The sequence below is a fragment of the Aspergillus vadensis genome (assembly GCF_003184925.1).
Source record: "Aspergillus vadensis CBS 113365 unplaced genomic scaffold BO88scaffold_1, whole genome shotgun sequence".
NCBI classification, from domain to species: Eukaryota; Fungi; Ascomycota; class Eurotiomycetes; order Eurotiales; family Aspergillaceae; genus Aspergillus; species Aspergillus vadensis.
Window position 1 is genome coordinate 2,926,523 of NW_020292039.1, and position 13,202 is coordinate 2,939,724.

The 13,202-nt window shown below is 51.7% G+C and overlaps 5 protein-coding genes across 5 annotated transcripts; 2 read left to right on the forward strand and 3 right to left on the reverse strand.

Annotated features, from left to right (window-relative positions):
• Positions 1–1,237: 1,237 nt before the first annotated feature.
• Positions 1,238–2,224, reverse strand: BO88DRAFT_327689 (putative TIM barrel metal-dependent hydrolase; the record flags this gene model as incomplete). Its single annotated transcript, XM_025702519.1, has 1 exon — positions 1,238–2,224. The coding sequence occupies one exon, from the start codon at positions 2,222–2,224 to the stop codon at positions 1,238–1,240; it is 987 nt and encodes a 328-aa protein (XP_025568830.1).
• Positions 2,225–3,388: 1,164 nt separating this feature from the next.
• Positions 3,389–5,473, forward strand: BO88DRAFT_30364 (putative MFS quinate transporter). The gene is made up of 4 exons (XM_025702425.1): positions 3,389–3,568; positions 3,638–3,991; positions 4,050–4,118; positions 4,183–5,473. Exons 1-4 carry the CDS (start codon positions 3,475–3,477, stop codon positions 5,250–5,252), a joined length of 1,587 nt encoding a protein of 528 aa, XP_025568831.1. The 5' UTR covers positions 3,389–3,474; the 3' UTR covers positions 5,253–5,473.
• A 7-nt stretch (positions 5,474–5,480) lies between these two features.
• On the reverse strand, positions 5,481–8,955 carry BO88DRAFT_400698 (putative C6 transcription factor). Its single transcript, XM_025705657.1, has 7 exons — positions 8,359–8,955; positions 8,183–8,253; positions 7,646–8,048; positions 7,494–7,575; positions 6,656–7,442; positions 6,285–6,595; positions 5,481–6,233 (listed from the first exon to the last, which is right to left on the reverse strand). Exons 1-7 carry the CDS (start codon positions 8,458–8,460, stop codon positions 5,695–5,697), a joined length of 2,295 nt encoding a protein of 764 aa, XP_025568832.1. The 5' UTR covers positions 8,461–8,955; the 3' UTR covers positions 5,481–5,694.
• Positions 8,956–9,191: 236 nt separating this feature from the next.
• BO88DRAFT_400700 (threonine--tRNA ligase MST1) lies at positions 9,192–10,883 on the reverse strand. The gene has a single exon (XM_025705658.1). It carries the CDS (start codon positions 10,848–10,850, stop codon positions 9,270–9,272), a length of 1,581 nt encoding a protein of 526 aa, XP_025568833.1. The 5' UTR covers positions 10,851–10,883; the 3' UTR covers positions 9,192–9,269.
• Positions 10,884–11,292: 409 nt separating this feature from the next.
• BO88DRAFT_484008 (uncharacterized protein) lies at positions 11,293–12,871 on the forward strand. The gene has a single exon (XM_025712258.1). The coding sequence runs from the start codon at positions 11,447–11,449 to the stop codon at positions 12,815–12,817; it is 1,371 nt and encodes a 456-aa protein (XP_025568834.1). The 5' UTR covers positions 11,293–11,446; the 3' UTR covers positions 12,818–12,871.
• The last annotated feature ends 331 nt before the right edge of the window (positions 12,872–13,202 follow it).

Here is a 13,202-nt window from a genome sequence, read left to right on the forward strand (position 1 = left end):
CCACAACAACAATCAAGGAATAAAAATAATCAATAAGAACAGAACAAACATCATGTATCCCCTACCAACCTCCTCCCCCACTTCAAGGGTCCAAAACCCCTAAGCTTACCGAGTCACGGAGATGCCTACTACAGCCCGCATCTCGTATTCTCCTCTCACACAGAACCCAATGGCATCATACAAGCAAGCAAGCCAACCGTACACCTCACACACACAGCATGCATCCTGCATCCACGAATCCTCCCATGCAAGTGCACAGACCCTGCACGAGTCATACAACACTACCCTAATCAGGGAGCGAGTCAGCTGTTAACATACATATCCACCTTGTAGTCTATACCCCAGATACAAACAATCCCTGATCACTACAACACCACATCGTATTCATCGCTAATAATTCCCCCTCCAAGAATAGCTACATAGATCCAGACTCCTACCCCAACATTCTAGAACCTCCCGAACGGCCTGCATGTGGATCCAACCCTGATTCATCCTCCTGGGGGAAGAAGAAACGAAAAGTTGAACCCTTCTCTCGCTTCCTTATGTAAACTAACTAGGGCTCGGTACCCGCGGATGAACCTCGCTCGCTCGCCTATTATCGGATCTGATAAGCCAGCCAAGAGTCAAATCAAGGTACAAAGGTAAAAAGGAAAAAAATTTGCACTTTTCCGAGGAAAAGCATAACTCCCCGTCAAACGAACCATACTTGGTAGTTATCAACCTGGGTTAGCTAGCGACGTACGTAGCTCGTACAGGTATGTGTTGGTGTTTGTTGGCGTACATTTCGGATTCTGTCCGAGGCTAATGTACTATCCGTGCACCATTAGGATTAATCCTGAACTCCGGGACTTTTCCTTCCCCGGGTACTTTTTATGGGGGAGGATCTTACTGTTTTCTATCATCCTTCTCCAGTAAGTCTTACAATATATCTCTATTATCTGGGGATATATAAAGGCAAAGGTTTTCTGACTCGCTTTCCGTGCACTTTGCCGGTCTCCACTGTTGCCGACGTCTCGGCAATTTCTACCGTAAATCCGATTACATGATGCACTCGAGTTATACACCTCGGAACCTGGCCGAATTGGACAGCTCACTCGTTTCACGATCTGCAGGGCCGCTTCCTGATGGCTGGAAAATTCTGAATGACATTTCTTGGTATGGTATGCTATGCGATGTCGTAAATCGTAATAGGGGGGCGAATGGAGGCTGGCTGGACGCTATCAAATCAGAAAATGAACTATACCCCCCTCAACATCTCTTCCGCGTTATCTCGAAACACCCGCTCCGCCAATCCAGGCTCCTTCGCACATATCCGTAGACATGTCTCGGTGAAGGGTTCAATGTCCACGCCGGAGAACCGCGTGTGTGGCCAGTCGGTGGCGTATATCACACGGTCCGGAGCGGCTTCAAGGAACTCCCGGGCCATCGCTTCCAGGTCTCGATACTCCTCGTCTTTGCTGAGACGGTACGGGGCAGAGATCTTCACGTAGGTCTCTCCGCCTCGCAGAAGCGAGATTAATGAGGAAAATCCCGGGAGCGTATAGGGGCTAAACGATTCCCCGTTGTGTTCAACTGCGGCCAGATCTGGCCCTCCAAAATGGTCAATACACAGCTTAACTCCGAGCTGTGGGACAACTTTCTCCAACAGGGGAACCATATCCAAAGATACGTAGACCTGGATAGTCCACCCGAAGGGCCGTACTATTTGCGCATGTTGCAGCAGCGTCTCGGTCAGCTCATGCTCGCTGAGCACCTTGCCCACTGATTTGAGATTCACCCGCACGCCGCGTACTCCCAGTGAATGCCATTCCTCCAGGGTCTCGGTGTCTATGTTGGTCGGATCAATCACCACGACTCCTCGCCCGCGAGAAGGTCCGAGGGTTTTGAGCGCTTCAAGTAGACAAGAGTTGTCGGTTCCGTATATAGATGGTTGAACCAGTACAATTTTTTCGATGCCAAGGGTAGATTCGAAACTTATCGCATCTTCAACGGTATGTTCGGGGGGCTGATAGACTGCATTCGCGGAAACTGGAAAGCGCTCTGGTTCCACAACGTGCATATGTGTATCCCACGTCCCTCGGGGAATCCGATACTTCAGTGGGACAGGTTGGAGGGTTGCCGTTCCCTCCTTGCATAATTGTCGCTCCTCCTTCAGATGTGTAGTGCTGAACAGGGCCCTCGGAGATTCAAGCAGGCCAGTCCTGGGCTGGAACGTGGTAAGCATTGTGGGCATGGAGGACGAGAGCATGGTCAAGACGTCATCAAGGGCGAGGTGAAAAGGTTAGGTATCGGTAGGAGTGATGGCAGGAGGATAGCAGTAGGTGTAGATGTCCAACACAAGTGTGACAAACTCACAAGACAGCTGAGCCGGAGTGTTCCCACAGCTACTCTTAAGGAGCATTTCTGCAACGATATCATGCTCTCTATTAGGCTAGGTGCAAAGCCAAGGACGACCCGTCTAGTCATAACTGTGGATAAAGGCATTACGGCAGCTCATCGGCTTCCCGATTGTGTTACCGGACGGATGCCAGTGAACGTGAGGAATGAAACAGTCCCTGACCCACCAGTCACCAGTGAAAGGCGGGATGGTGTCGCTGAAGTACTACGAAAACCGGTAAGATGAGGTCGGAATGTGGCCGCAAGGGAGCCACTCCACGTGAGCGACATTGGACATGTCCACTTGCTTTTTTCTTGATCGGCAACCAATGACAACTGGAAACGTTTGACTACTTGAACCGAGCAAGATCGGACGTGTATCTAAGCGAACTGCAGAGCCACGGGGAGCGGAGTTGTTCACAGGCAACGGTAATGGCCCGAGTGGATGCAGGCGGAACGACCCGCCCGATCTGACATGCAGGCGAAGTGTGCACGCATGGTGCTATTGAGAATAAAAGAATTATAGTTAAGTTAGATCTAGATATAGATGTCACTAGATGAAGTCAGCATCGAGATTGTAGTTCGATAGTTTAATATCAGAAACGGGAAATAGGTGCATACCAAGAATAAATGGCGTTCTATTCCAGAACGGTGTCTAGTGATGCATTAGCGTGTGTACCAAAGGAAAAAAAGGAGGAGAGAGAGAGAGAAAAGAGAATTACGGAAGTTGACCGAGAGGCGAGTCACGCCCCTCTGGATCCCGTGCTTCCCATTCCCCCCCCCCCCTCGCTCCTTCCAGTTTCCCCCCCTCTCGGCCCTCCTCCTTCCGAGTGGATATTCTCTCCTTTCCGAGTTTTGTTGCTCGCTTCGCTTGTTCTCCGTCCACTCGTCTGGCCTGACTCGTATCGTGTGGCTTGCCTCCTAATCATTCTCCCCCCGGCCCCTTCGGATACGTACCCAACAAGGCAGCAATCGGTTCAAACTGGAGCTTCCCCAGATTCAACTCCATAGTGCTTAATACACATCTATAATCTCGTCGGCTAATATCCCCAAAATAGCTGATTCCAGCTCCATCGCGGTTCCTCCCGCTTCGCCATCATGCGATGGAAGGCGATTGACTGGTCTCGGTGGACCACAAATCCCTATTATGCCTTAGTGATCTTCATTATAGCTTGTGGCAGCATTCCTAAAGGTACGTCATCTTCACGCTGTGGTGTTTAATACCAGAGATCGCATTCTGACTGGTGGGATGGGACTGCAGGTTACGATGAGGGTGGCTACAGTGCCAGCGTCAAGCTCGAGTCATTCATGATCGACTTCAACCTCCTGTCCTCTAATTGGACTAACGATGCCACTGGCCTGGCCAACCGCAAGGCGAATATAACCTCCTTCAATGTGTTGGGTGCTGCATTTGGTGCGCTGTTCTCGCTGGACCTGAACGATCGCCTGGGTAGAGTACGGACATGGCAACTGTCTGTTTTGGTCTGGGGATCGGGCCTTTTCATCCAAGTCTTCTCCTCCGGCATCTATGGTCTATTACTGTTCGCTAGAATCTGGAGTGGTCTGGGCGCCGGTGCCTTGACGGTGACTACGCCTTTGTACCTGTCAGAGATCGGTAAATAATCTCGGAGATTAATGTACGTGGACTATAAAAGTGCTAATATCGATGATAGCGCCGGCAAGGACTAGAGGCTTGGTAGTCAGCGTTTATATGGTGGTTTTGCTCACCATCCTCACTGTGGGTAAGCTAACGCTCTCGTTAACCGCTAGTTTCACATGTGGCGTTATCTGACATGTCTCCGACAGGGTTCTTTGTCAACTATGGGGCTGACCTGCATATGGCCCCTACCCGGGAACAATATCGCCTGGTCCAGTCGATTCCACTAATCCCTACGGGCTTGGCTTTCTTTGCCTCCTTCATTGTACCTGAGACACCTCGTTATCTGGTGTCCAAGCAGCGGCCTGAGGAGGCGCGAGCTGTACTAGCTCGGTTCCGTGGGAAAGACATCTCCGATCCCGAGGTTGATGAAGAATTCAATACAATCGACGCTCAAGTGCGCGCCAAGGCAGCAGACTTGGCGTCTGTCAGTCACTGGCAAGCTTTCAAGGAGTCCCAGTTAAACCCTAATTATCGCCAGCGGTTCTGGCTCCTCATGACCATGCAAACCATCGCCCAGTGGACCGGAGGAAATGGTATCACTTACTACATTTCTAATATTTTCCAGTATGCTGGCATCACTGGAAACGCCGAATCTCTCATCTCCTCTGGTGCATATGGCATTGTCAAGGTCGTCTTTACACTGGCATTTACTTGGGTCTTCATTGATCTCCTGGGCCGACGTCGCTGCGCGTTGACCGGACTTAGTCTCCAGCTGGCTGCTCACATCTACATGGGCGCTTACATGGGTCTGCAGCCGGGCGCCGCTAAGAACGAGAACGCCTCCAATGCCGCCATTGCATCCGTCTTTATCTATGCCGTTGGCTGGTCCATCGGTCTCTGCACCATCCCGTACCTGTATGGTACAGAAATCTTCCCCACTCGCATCCGCAACGTGAGCTACGCTCTCAGCATGACTTTGCATTGGTTCTTTCAATTCGCCGTCGTGCGTGTGACACCCAACATGTTCGTCTCCCTCAACGTTTGGGGTGCGTACCTATTTTGGGCTATTATCTGTTTTCTGGGTATCATCATCCTCGGTATCTGGATGCCCGAGACCAAAGGTGTTCCCATGGAGCGCATGGGCGACCTCTTTGATTGCCCATGGTACCTGCGCTGGCGTGCCAAGCCGAAGGATGTCGCGTCGTCCTCGGCCTCCACTGCCGGTGAGGGCAGTGTCGATGCCAAGCAAGTGGACAGCAAAAGTGTGCCTCTGTAGACTTTTCATGCACATTACATGTCAAAGACTTTTTCTATCTTCGATATATACCCGCCATTTTTGATACCTCACTTTTACATTACCTTATACCTATATATTCTTACACTCGTGGAGTTCCCATCTCTGCATTTCTGATGGGGACGATGTTGCATAATTACTTTCGGAAGGAAACTGGGGCTGATTGGGATGGGACGGTTGACATACACAAGATATAAAAGCATGCAGCGTTAATACCATTCATGCCACTCTAGATAGCTTATTATACACTTATTTGATTGTTCAACTGTTCCATTGTAATTCTATACATTCAAAAATCTCGATAGAATTGCATACAGGTGACAAGTACAGATGGTTGATTAATGTATCGAACAACTATAAAGCCAACTCACTTTCAGTGAAGCATCGTTCCCTCGTAGCCTGCAGCTACATCTTGCTCCTGGTATCAAGTATGTCTATCCCACCCGTAATCAACTGTAGGTGCCATGTTCGTCGTTATAGGCTCCGCATAGGAAAACGCTTCAAACACTTCAGGCGTAATCTCGTATGCACCAGGGTTATCCAGTGTCAGCATGGCATTTGGCATGCCGCCTATCAGATGTGTGGCAGTCACCTGCGGCATGTTGGTTTGCGACAGCTCGAAGTCGGCAACAGGCGTTTGGTAGTTATAGCCTGGTAGCATTGAGGGTGCAGAGGTCACGCCAGCAGTGTGCATGGAGGTAATGGGATGGTCGGCTTGGGGTGGTGGTTGCTGTACAGGGGAGACGCGTTGAGAAGTACTGGAGATGCTCGATGGAGGTGGTGTCTGATGTTGGGAGGGAGAATGGCTATGATGGGTTCGAGGTCGCTGATGGAGTTGTGGTTGAGTCTGGGTTTCAGTTTGTTGTTGAGGCTGTTGAGTTTGGGCCGTGGGTAGGACAATATGAATGTCGATTTGAAGCTTTTGCAGCTCCTGATAGATGAGACTTAGGGCTGTGCTGATCACTGTTGCACTCATTAGCGACAGGTCCTACTTTCAGTCATAGGGAGCCATACCAGGACTTGTTCCCTTTACTCGCTCCAATGCATATATGCAGTACTTCAACTTGTCGAGGGTCCCCGGAGCAGCATACTTAAGAGCCTGGATTTCGAGCAAGAAGATGGATGCTGCAGTATATACACTGTAGGAGAGAGACAAGACGACGTGACTGTCACCAAAAGTACGACGGTACAGATCGAACAGGGTCAGAATCGTAGTTGCGGAGGTCATGCATTGAATCAGATGACTTTTGTCGTTAGATTCGCGGTTCGATTTGGAGCAAAGGACGGGACGATGGAGAAGGATGTTGATGGTATGGTAAAGGCAGCTACAACAGCGTTAGAATGGTCGGAGATGGCGACAAAGTCAGGCAGGAAAAAGTACGTACTTCAGGGTCACAATATGACTTGGCGGGGAGTATGGAGGAAGGTCCATGGGCAGTAGCTTCAAGTAATCGGGAAGCTCCTCCCACCAGTCAGCCAGATTAGCGGCTTGTTCCTGGATGCAGTTATAATATTCTACTTCCGAAACCTGTCGGAGAGGATCATAGATATGGATTAATATTTGGTTAAGAATTTCTGCCAGGCCGCACATCTTCATGAAGCACGATGTGGAGTGAGCCTGGGTGGGTGGATAGTGAGTGCCATCAGGAAATTCGACGCCATGAGGCGTCCAAAGCTCGACCTCGGCCGTGTCATCCAGAATCATCCGGGGAGGGCTGACCCGGGAGTGTTGCATGGTTGGGGCACGGCCGAAGTACAAGGAAATCAATTTATCCCAGAAATAACAGCTCCAGAAGAGACGGTTTCTGAGCTCGATATCCTCATCGGTCAGGTGGGCGCTATCAGAGTACTTGCGACTGTCGATGTTAATGCCAAGGTCGTCCAGGATCCTGAAAGCCATTCCACTGTATAACCACGCCTGACTTCGGTTGCCTCGCCCGAACTCCTGCGCGCTCAGGAGAAGTAAGGTCTGAATTGTTGGAATGCCGACATAGCCGGCTTTGAGCGAGTCATAGAGACCTGATACAGCGCGGTGAAAGAATTGCGCCCCGCCTTCAAAAGAGTCCAAGATGGGCCCGATTTTAGGCTCCAATTTGCACCATCGTACTGAGTGGGAAAGGAGGGCGTTCAACAGGGCGTCGGTGTAATAGGGACCGTTGACTTTCATATCACCTACAAGGTGTCAGAACATGGCCAGCATCGGCTAACGGAAGGGCAACTAACGAGTGAATGTAGGTCGATAAACGAAGCCAAAGAGCGGTTGTATCCAACACCAGTGCGAATCGAGGAGATACTGAAATGGTTCCTGTCACAGCGAAAAGATCAACATTGACCCTTATCCTCTATATCTGATGGTTTGGCTGGAATGGACTTACGGGCATGGTGGCCATCTGCTCAAAGGCCCGTTCCCGCCATGCATTGTTGATAAGCCGCTCTTTCCGTCCCTCCAGTTGCATAGCCAACCGGGACGTCGAGGAAGTTTCGTTCAAGACGCCACTTGGTAGCTGGAATAAGCTGGTCGGGCCGTGGAACGATATTCGACCATCATGTTCGACCTTGAGACCCTCAAAGTCTCTGGCGAGCTCTTCTTCGTTTTCGTCTTCTTCTTTGATGCGGGTTCGGATACCCGGGCTGGCGCTAGACTCGCCGGGCGATGCAGGGGAGGCGCCCTTCCGCGACACGGGTTCCGGGGGTTGTTGGCTTCGTAACTTGGAAAGAGCATCTTCCAGCTGGGCGACGCGAGCTTCCAGCTGCTTCGTATAAGATAAGGTTGGAGCTCTAGCGAATAAAGAGTCAATAGTGATCGACAATTTTGCCGATAGGGCAATACAAAGCGGGTCGGGCTGGTGGGGGTGGGAAACAAAAGTCCCAAGAAGCGAGGGTGAACAAAAGGAAAAATAAGCCACACTCACAGACTATAGACGCACACCTCGCCGCGTGTCGCACATCGCGAACATGACGGACTGGCTCCGTTGCATTTCACCTAGCCGGTCCAGTCAGCACTGCCAGCGAAGCAAAGATGATGATTCGACATATTAATCTCGGAAGTCATCCGAGTCAGGAACGTAAGGGGGACAAAGGAACCCACCTTTCGCTTGCGACAAGCCTCGCAGGAAAAGGCGCTTTTCCGGGGAAGGTTGGACTTTGTAGGCACGTCGGCCATGCCCGACTGCTTGGATTCTACGACCATGGAATTGGACAATCCAGGATGGCCGTGGGGGACGGGACAGACGTCGCAGCAGCCTCCATGGAAGAGAAGGGGAAAAAATCACGATCACGCGAAGGGAAAAGGAAGAGGGGAAGAGAGAGGGGGCGAGAGGAGAAAGGGAAAGGGACGAGAGGGAGGGCGAGTGGGGGTCAAAGGGAACCAGAAAAGTGAGACGACGATGGCCACCACAAGCTTAGGGGCGCACCTTAATTCCAGCCAGAAGACTTGAACCTTTCCCTGGGTCGTGGGGGGGGCAGAAGAGCGGCGCGATGATGATCAGATCAGAGGTGGGCCGTTGAGAAAAGCTTAGAACTCGTGTAAAGCCTTATCGATGGATTCTTTTGGCGACAAAACATCCAGAGAGTATGTTGATAGGAGATCACTCCAGTCATCTCGACTGTAATCATTCGCGTCCTCACGGGTCATCGTAGCAGTCGACGGGCACTCGGATGGGCCGATCTTGTAGCGGGAGAGGCGGCGCCGGAGCAATTGGGAAAGATTGGAACGCAAACCGGCATGACGATATCTCGGGCGAGTGCGACTGCAGCACAGCCAATCAGGAGGCCGCACACCTGGGGCTCTAACCCTTTGCGGCCATCGAATTCAGGCAGCGGTAGATGGATCAGGCATGCAATTTAAGCTTAATCGAACAGTCACGTGGCACCCATACTCAAGTATAGAGGCCGCGTGAGAGCCGATCCTATCCCGGCCAACACCAACAGACACCTGGCGTGCAAACTGAATGGTTTCTATTATACATGGTTTATATCTACACGTCACTGTTAATAGTATTATACAAATTGCTTCTCCAGCTGCACCAGCAGTTCGTGCACGTCATCTACGGGAAGGGGAATGGCCCGAGGATTCTTCAACGCCTTCTCGCCCAATCGTTGGGTCAGGATGTCTTGCAGCTTCTGCACCCCACGCTCAGGCTTGCTCTGCAGCTGACCTGTCACGTCCACCGTGATGCGAGAGGCAGCAACATCCTTGGGACCCAGGATGAAGATGAGGTTGTATTTCATCTGCTTGGCTCGTTGAATCTTCTTATTCAGCGATTGGCTACTGCTGTCCACATCGATCAAGAATGTGGAGTCAACCGAGGAGATAGGCTGGGGTGCATCGGTCCCCATCTGGCCTGACTGAAGGGCGCGGAATCCAGAGATCTTGGCAGCCGCTTCGTGAGCCTGTTGTACGACGGCCTCATCTTGGTTCACGGTTAGGACGATACCCTGGCGTGGAGAAAGCCAGAACGGCCAGCGACCAGCGTATTCCTCAATGAGCAGCGCCAAAAACCGCTCCAGAGAGCCGAAGTTGGCCCGATGGATCATCACCGGGGTCGCCTTGCCTGGAGTCTCCGGGTTGTAATCCTCCTCACCTTCAGCGACCTGGTACTCCAGCCCAAATCGCTGAGGGAGATTCATGTCGAGCTGAATGGTGGAAAGCTGGTGGTATTTGCCCGCTTTGTCTTGGAGTTGAATGTCAATTTTGGGGCCGTAGAATGCTCCGTCACCTTCGTTCATGGCCCATTCCCTGCCCGTATTGTCGAGTGCCTCGCGCAATTGGGCTTCGGCACTATCCCACAACTCCAAGCTACCGATAAAGTCCTTCTCTGGCCTTGTGGAAAGGACTAAGCGATACGGCCCCAGTCCGAATGTTGTCATGACCAAGTCCACGAATCCAAGCGCCGATGCGATTTCACCCTTAATCTGCTGTGGTCGACTGAAGATGTGCCCATCATCTTGATGGAAACGACGAACACGAGTAAGCCCACTTAACGAGCCTGAAACCTCATTCCGATGAAGCGGGCTGAAATCGGCGTAGCGGATGGGCAGTTCCCGATAAGAATGCGTCTGCGATTTGAATAGCAGGCAGTGGCCGGGGCAGTTCATCGGCTTCAAGCCGTAGGACTCATCCTCTCCCGCTTCTCCGTCCGTATCTCCAGTGGCTCCCCTACCGCGCACCTCGTACATGTCATCTTTGTAGTTCTGCCAATGGCCGGAGACTTCCCAGAGGGACCGTTTGTAGATCGTCGGGGTCAGGACTTCGCGGAAACCGTATTGAAGGTACTGCGTGCGGAGAAAGGTGATGAGTTTGTTGATGATATGGGTGCCATTGGGGAGGAATAGAGGCGATCCGGGACTGTAGACCGAGGTTGTGAAAAGGTCCTGGGATGTTCCCAGGGCGCGATAATCGGCTGGGGTGGAAGACTGAGTCTGAGGCTGGCCGGGCTGCGGGTCAGAGCACGAACAGAGCCGGGACGACGTCGATGAGAGCCATTGCGCCCTCACTGATGGCCAAGGGGTCAGCCGTCCTCCGACCGGAGGTTTTCGAGAAAGCAAAGGCTGCCGTAACAATGGCGACAGTCGACGCATGGTGGACTTTAGCGGACAGAGGCAGCGACCAAATGGTGAAACTGGAGGATTTTCCTCGGTCGCCCGTGACTGCAAACGCGAGTTCCCGATTGGGAATCGCGTTCCCGTGATTGTCCCCCACCGACTTCATCGGGTGGCTGGACGTTTTGAAAGACCGATCTAGATATACTATCGTCAACTAGTCCAGCTATCTGCCTCTTTGACTTTGGGATCGGCGTCCTGGTTCACCGCCGCTCACTCACCGTTATCGCTATACTAGTTCCATCTCTTATTCTGTCTTTCCTATGTAAGTACTCTTGCTTCACGTGAGCCACACCAGTTTCCAGTCCTGTCGCATTCTCTACTCTGTTACGATAGCACGGTCCTAGTAGAAGAAATGATTGGCTGACCTTGCTAGTATCGCTATATATTCGGATGTTTCTCACATGCGCCTGAGCTATCTGCTACAGTATATGGAAATTCATATCATTAACCCTTGCTTCCAACGGCTCGCGTGCGCGTTGTCTGTTCACCAACGCCGTGTAGTGACTCAAAAGAGACTAAAGCTCCCATAAAGCTACCGTTAGCCGGTCTGTATCTTGTGACCACAGATCTTGATGTCTATCAAAAGTCCTCGCCCCCGGGACAGCTCATTCCTGGGCGAGTCCTGGGTTGTAGCTTCTCCTCATGAGGAGAATGAGCAACAAGATGAACGTCAGCCATCTGAGCCTTCAAGCCCGACGCCTCAGCCAGCTAGGAGGAACCGCAACTATGGATCTGAGTCCATGTCTACCTCCACTTCATCAGCCTCGGGACCAGAGCTGATCATGCCGTCAATATACGAAGCGCCTCTATCAGAAGGATCTTGGGTTGCGCCCACTGCTCGATCCAAGCGCTCTCTCAGACGAAGGCCTCCAAAATCGCCTAAGGAGTCGGCGCAAGCAGAAAAACAGCAGTCTCCTCCACCCAAACAAGATGTCACGGCGGCAACGCCAACACAAACATCTCGCCAACCAAAAGCAACCCAGCCTCGCGCATGGAAATTCTTGGAGTCATTCCTACGCTTAATACTCAATTGTGCTCTTATCGCCGCCATTGCTCACATGCTCGTCCTTCCCGAGATAGTCCAGCAATACCAGACGCTTTGTTCCTCGGACAAAATAGCAACTCTATACCCAGCTAGTTGCATCCCACCATATCCCCAGCCACAACTCCCCCGCCACCAAGCCGCCCCCCGGGACCCCGTCACTAACTCACAATCGCGGCTCGAGACCCTGCTCAATTCGACCCTCAACGAAACAGACCCTCTCGCCAACACACTAAAACAAAGCGAATCCAAGCTGCGCGACATCCACACCGACCTCAAGCACGCCTACCCAGGCAGCAAACACGAACTAGACCTCGAATTCACAGGATGTCTTCAAGCCACCCGCATCGCAGCGGGGAAATTCGACTCGCTCCGAGCCGACATCCGCTCAGCGGTAGATAGTCTGATCGCCAGCGGCGACAACATCCAGACCCTGAGTCAGGACGCGCGTCACGCCACCCAAATGGCCCGACGAGAACAATACCTCGACCAGCTCACCACGCGCATGCAGTCCAAAGTCGAATCCCTCTCCAACGACCTCGCCACGCTTGACGACCACCTCGAATCAATCGGGAGCATTGTAGCCCGCGAATCGAAACAATCCAAGCCAAGCTCTTCTACTCCTGCGCCCGGGCCTAATAATCCAGGGCCCGAGCCAGGACCAAAATCAGACCAGCCACCTCGTCTGCGCGCCTTCGTTGACTCTCTCTTGGGCGTCAACTTACCTGCCATCCTCCATCCAATCACCATGGAGTCGGAAAGCGCCATCTCCAGCCCCGATCCCTCACTAGCTGACATGATCCGAGAAGCGTCCACCAATCATCGCCCGGTCATCAAGGTCGTCCGAAACCTGTCGAATCAGCTCCAGATACTGCAACAAAGAAAAAATTCTGCTATCTGAGCGCAAACTATTGAAAAGCTAAATAATGTGAATATGAGACATGCATATGAAGGATATATTACTTTTGATTATGATTCGGATTGGCCAAGACAGAGAAGTTGGGGTAAACATGCAAGTCGGCGTTTAGTTTAATTCTTGGATGCGGTGCGCGGCGCTATTTTCCTTTGTTTTTCTTTTTCTTTTTTGATCACCTGTCTTTGTTACAGTCACACGTGGGTCTCACGTTACACAGGGCTTACACCTACCTGTCAGGAACAGTTATCTAGTCTAGGTACTGTTTACCCCAAGGGGCCAAGAAACCACAGCGTAGCACGGCGCGTACGTAGTATCATATTAGTTACATGGAATTGGGGTTACATTGGATTTAAATTGATATCATTAAGTT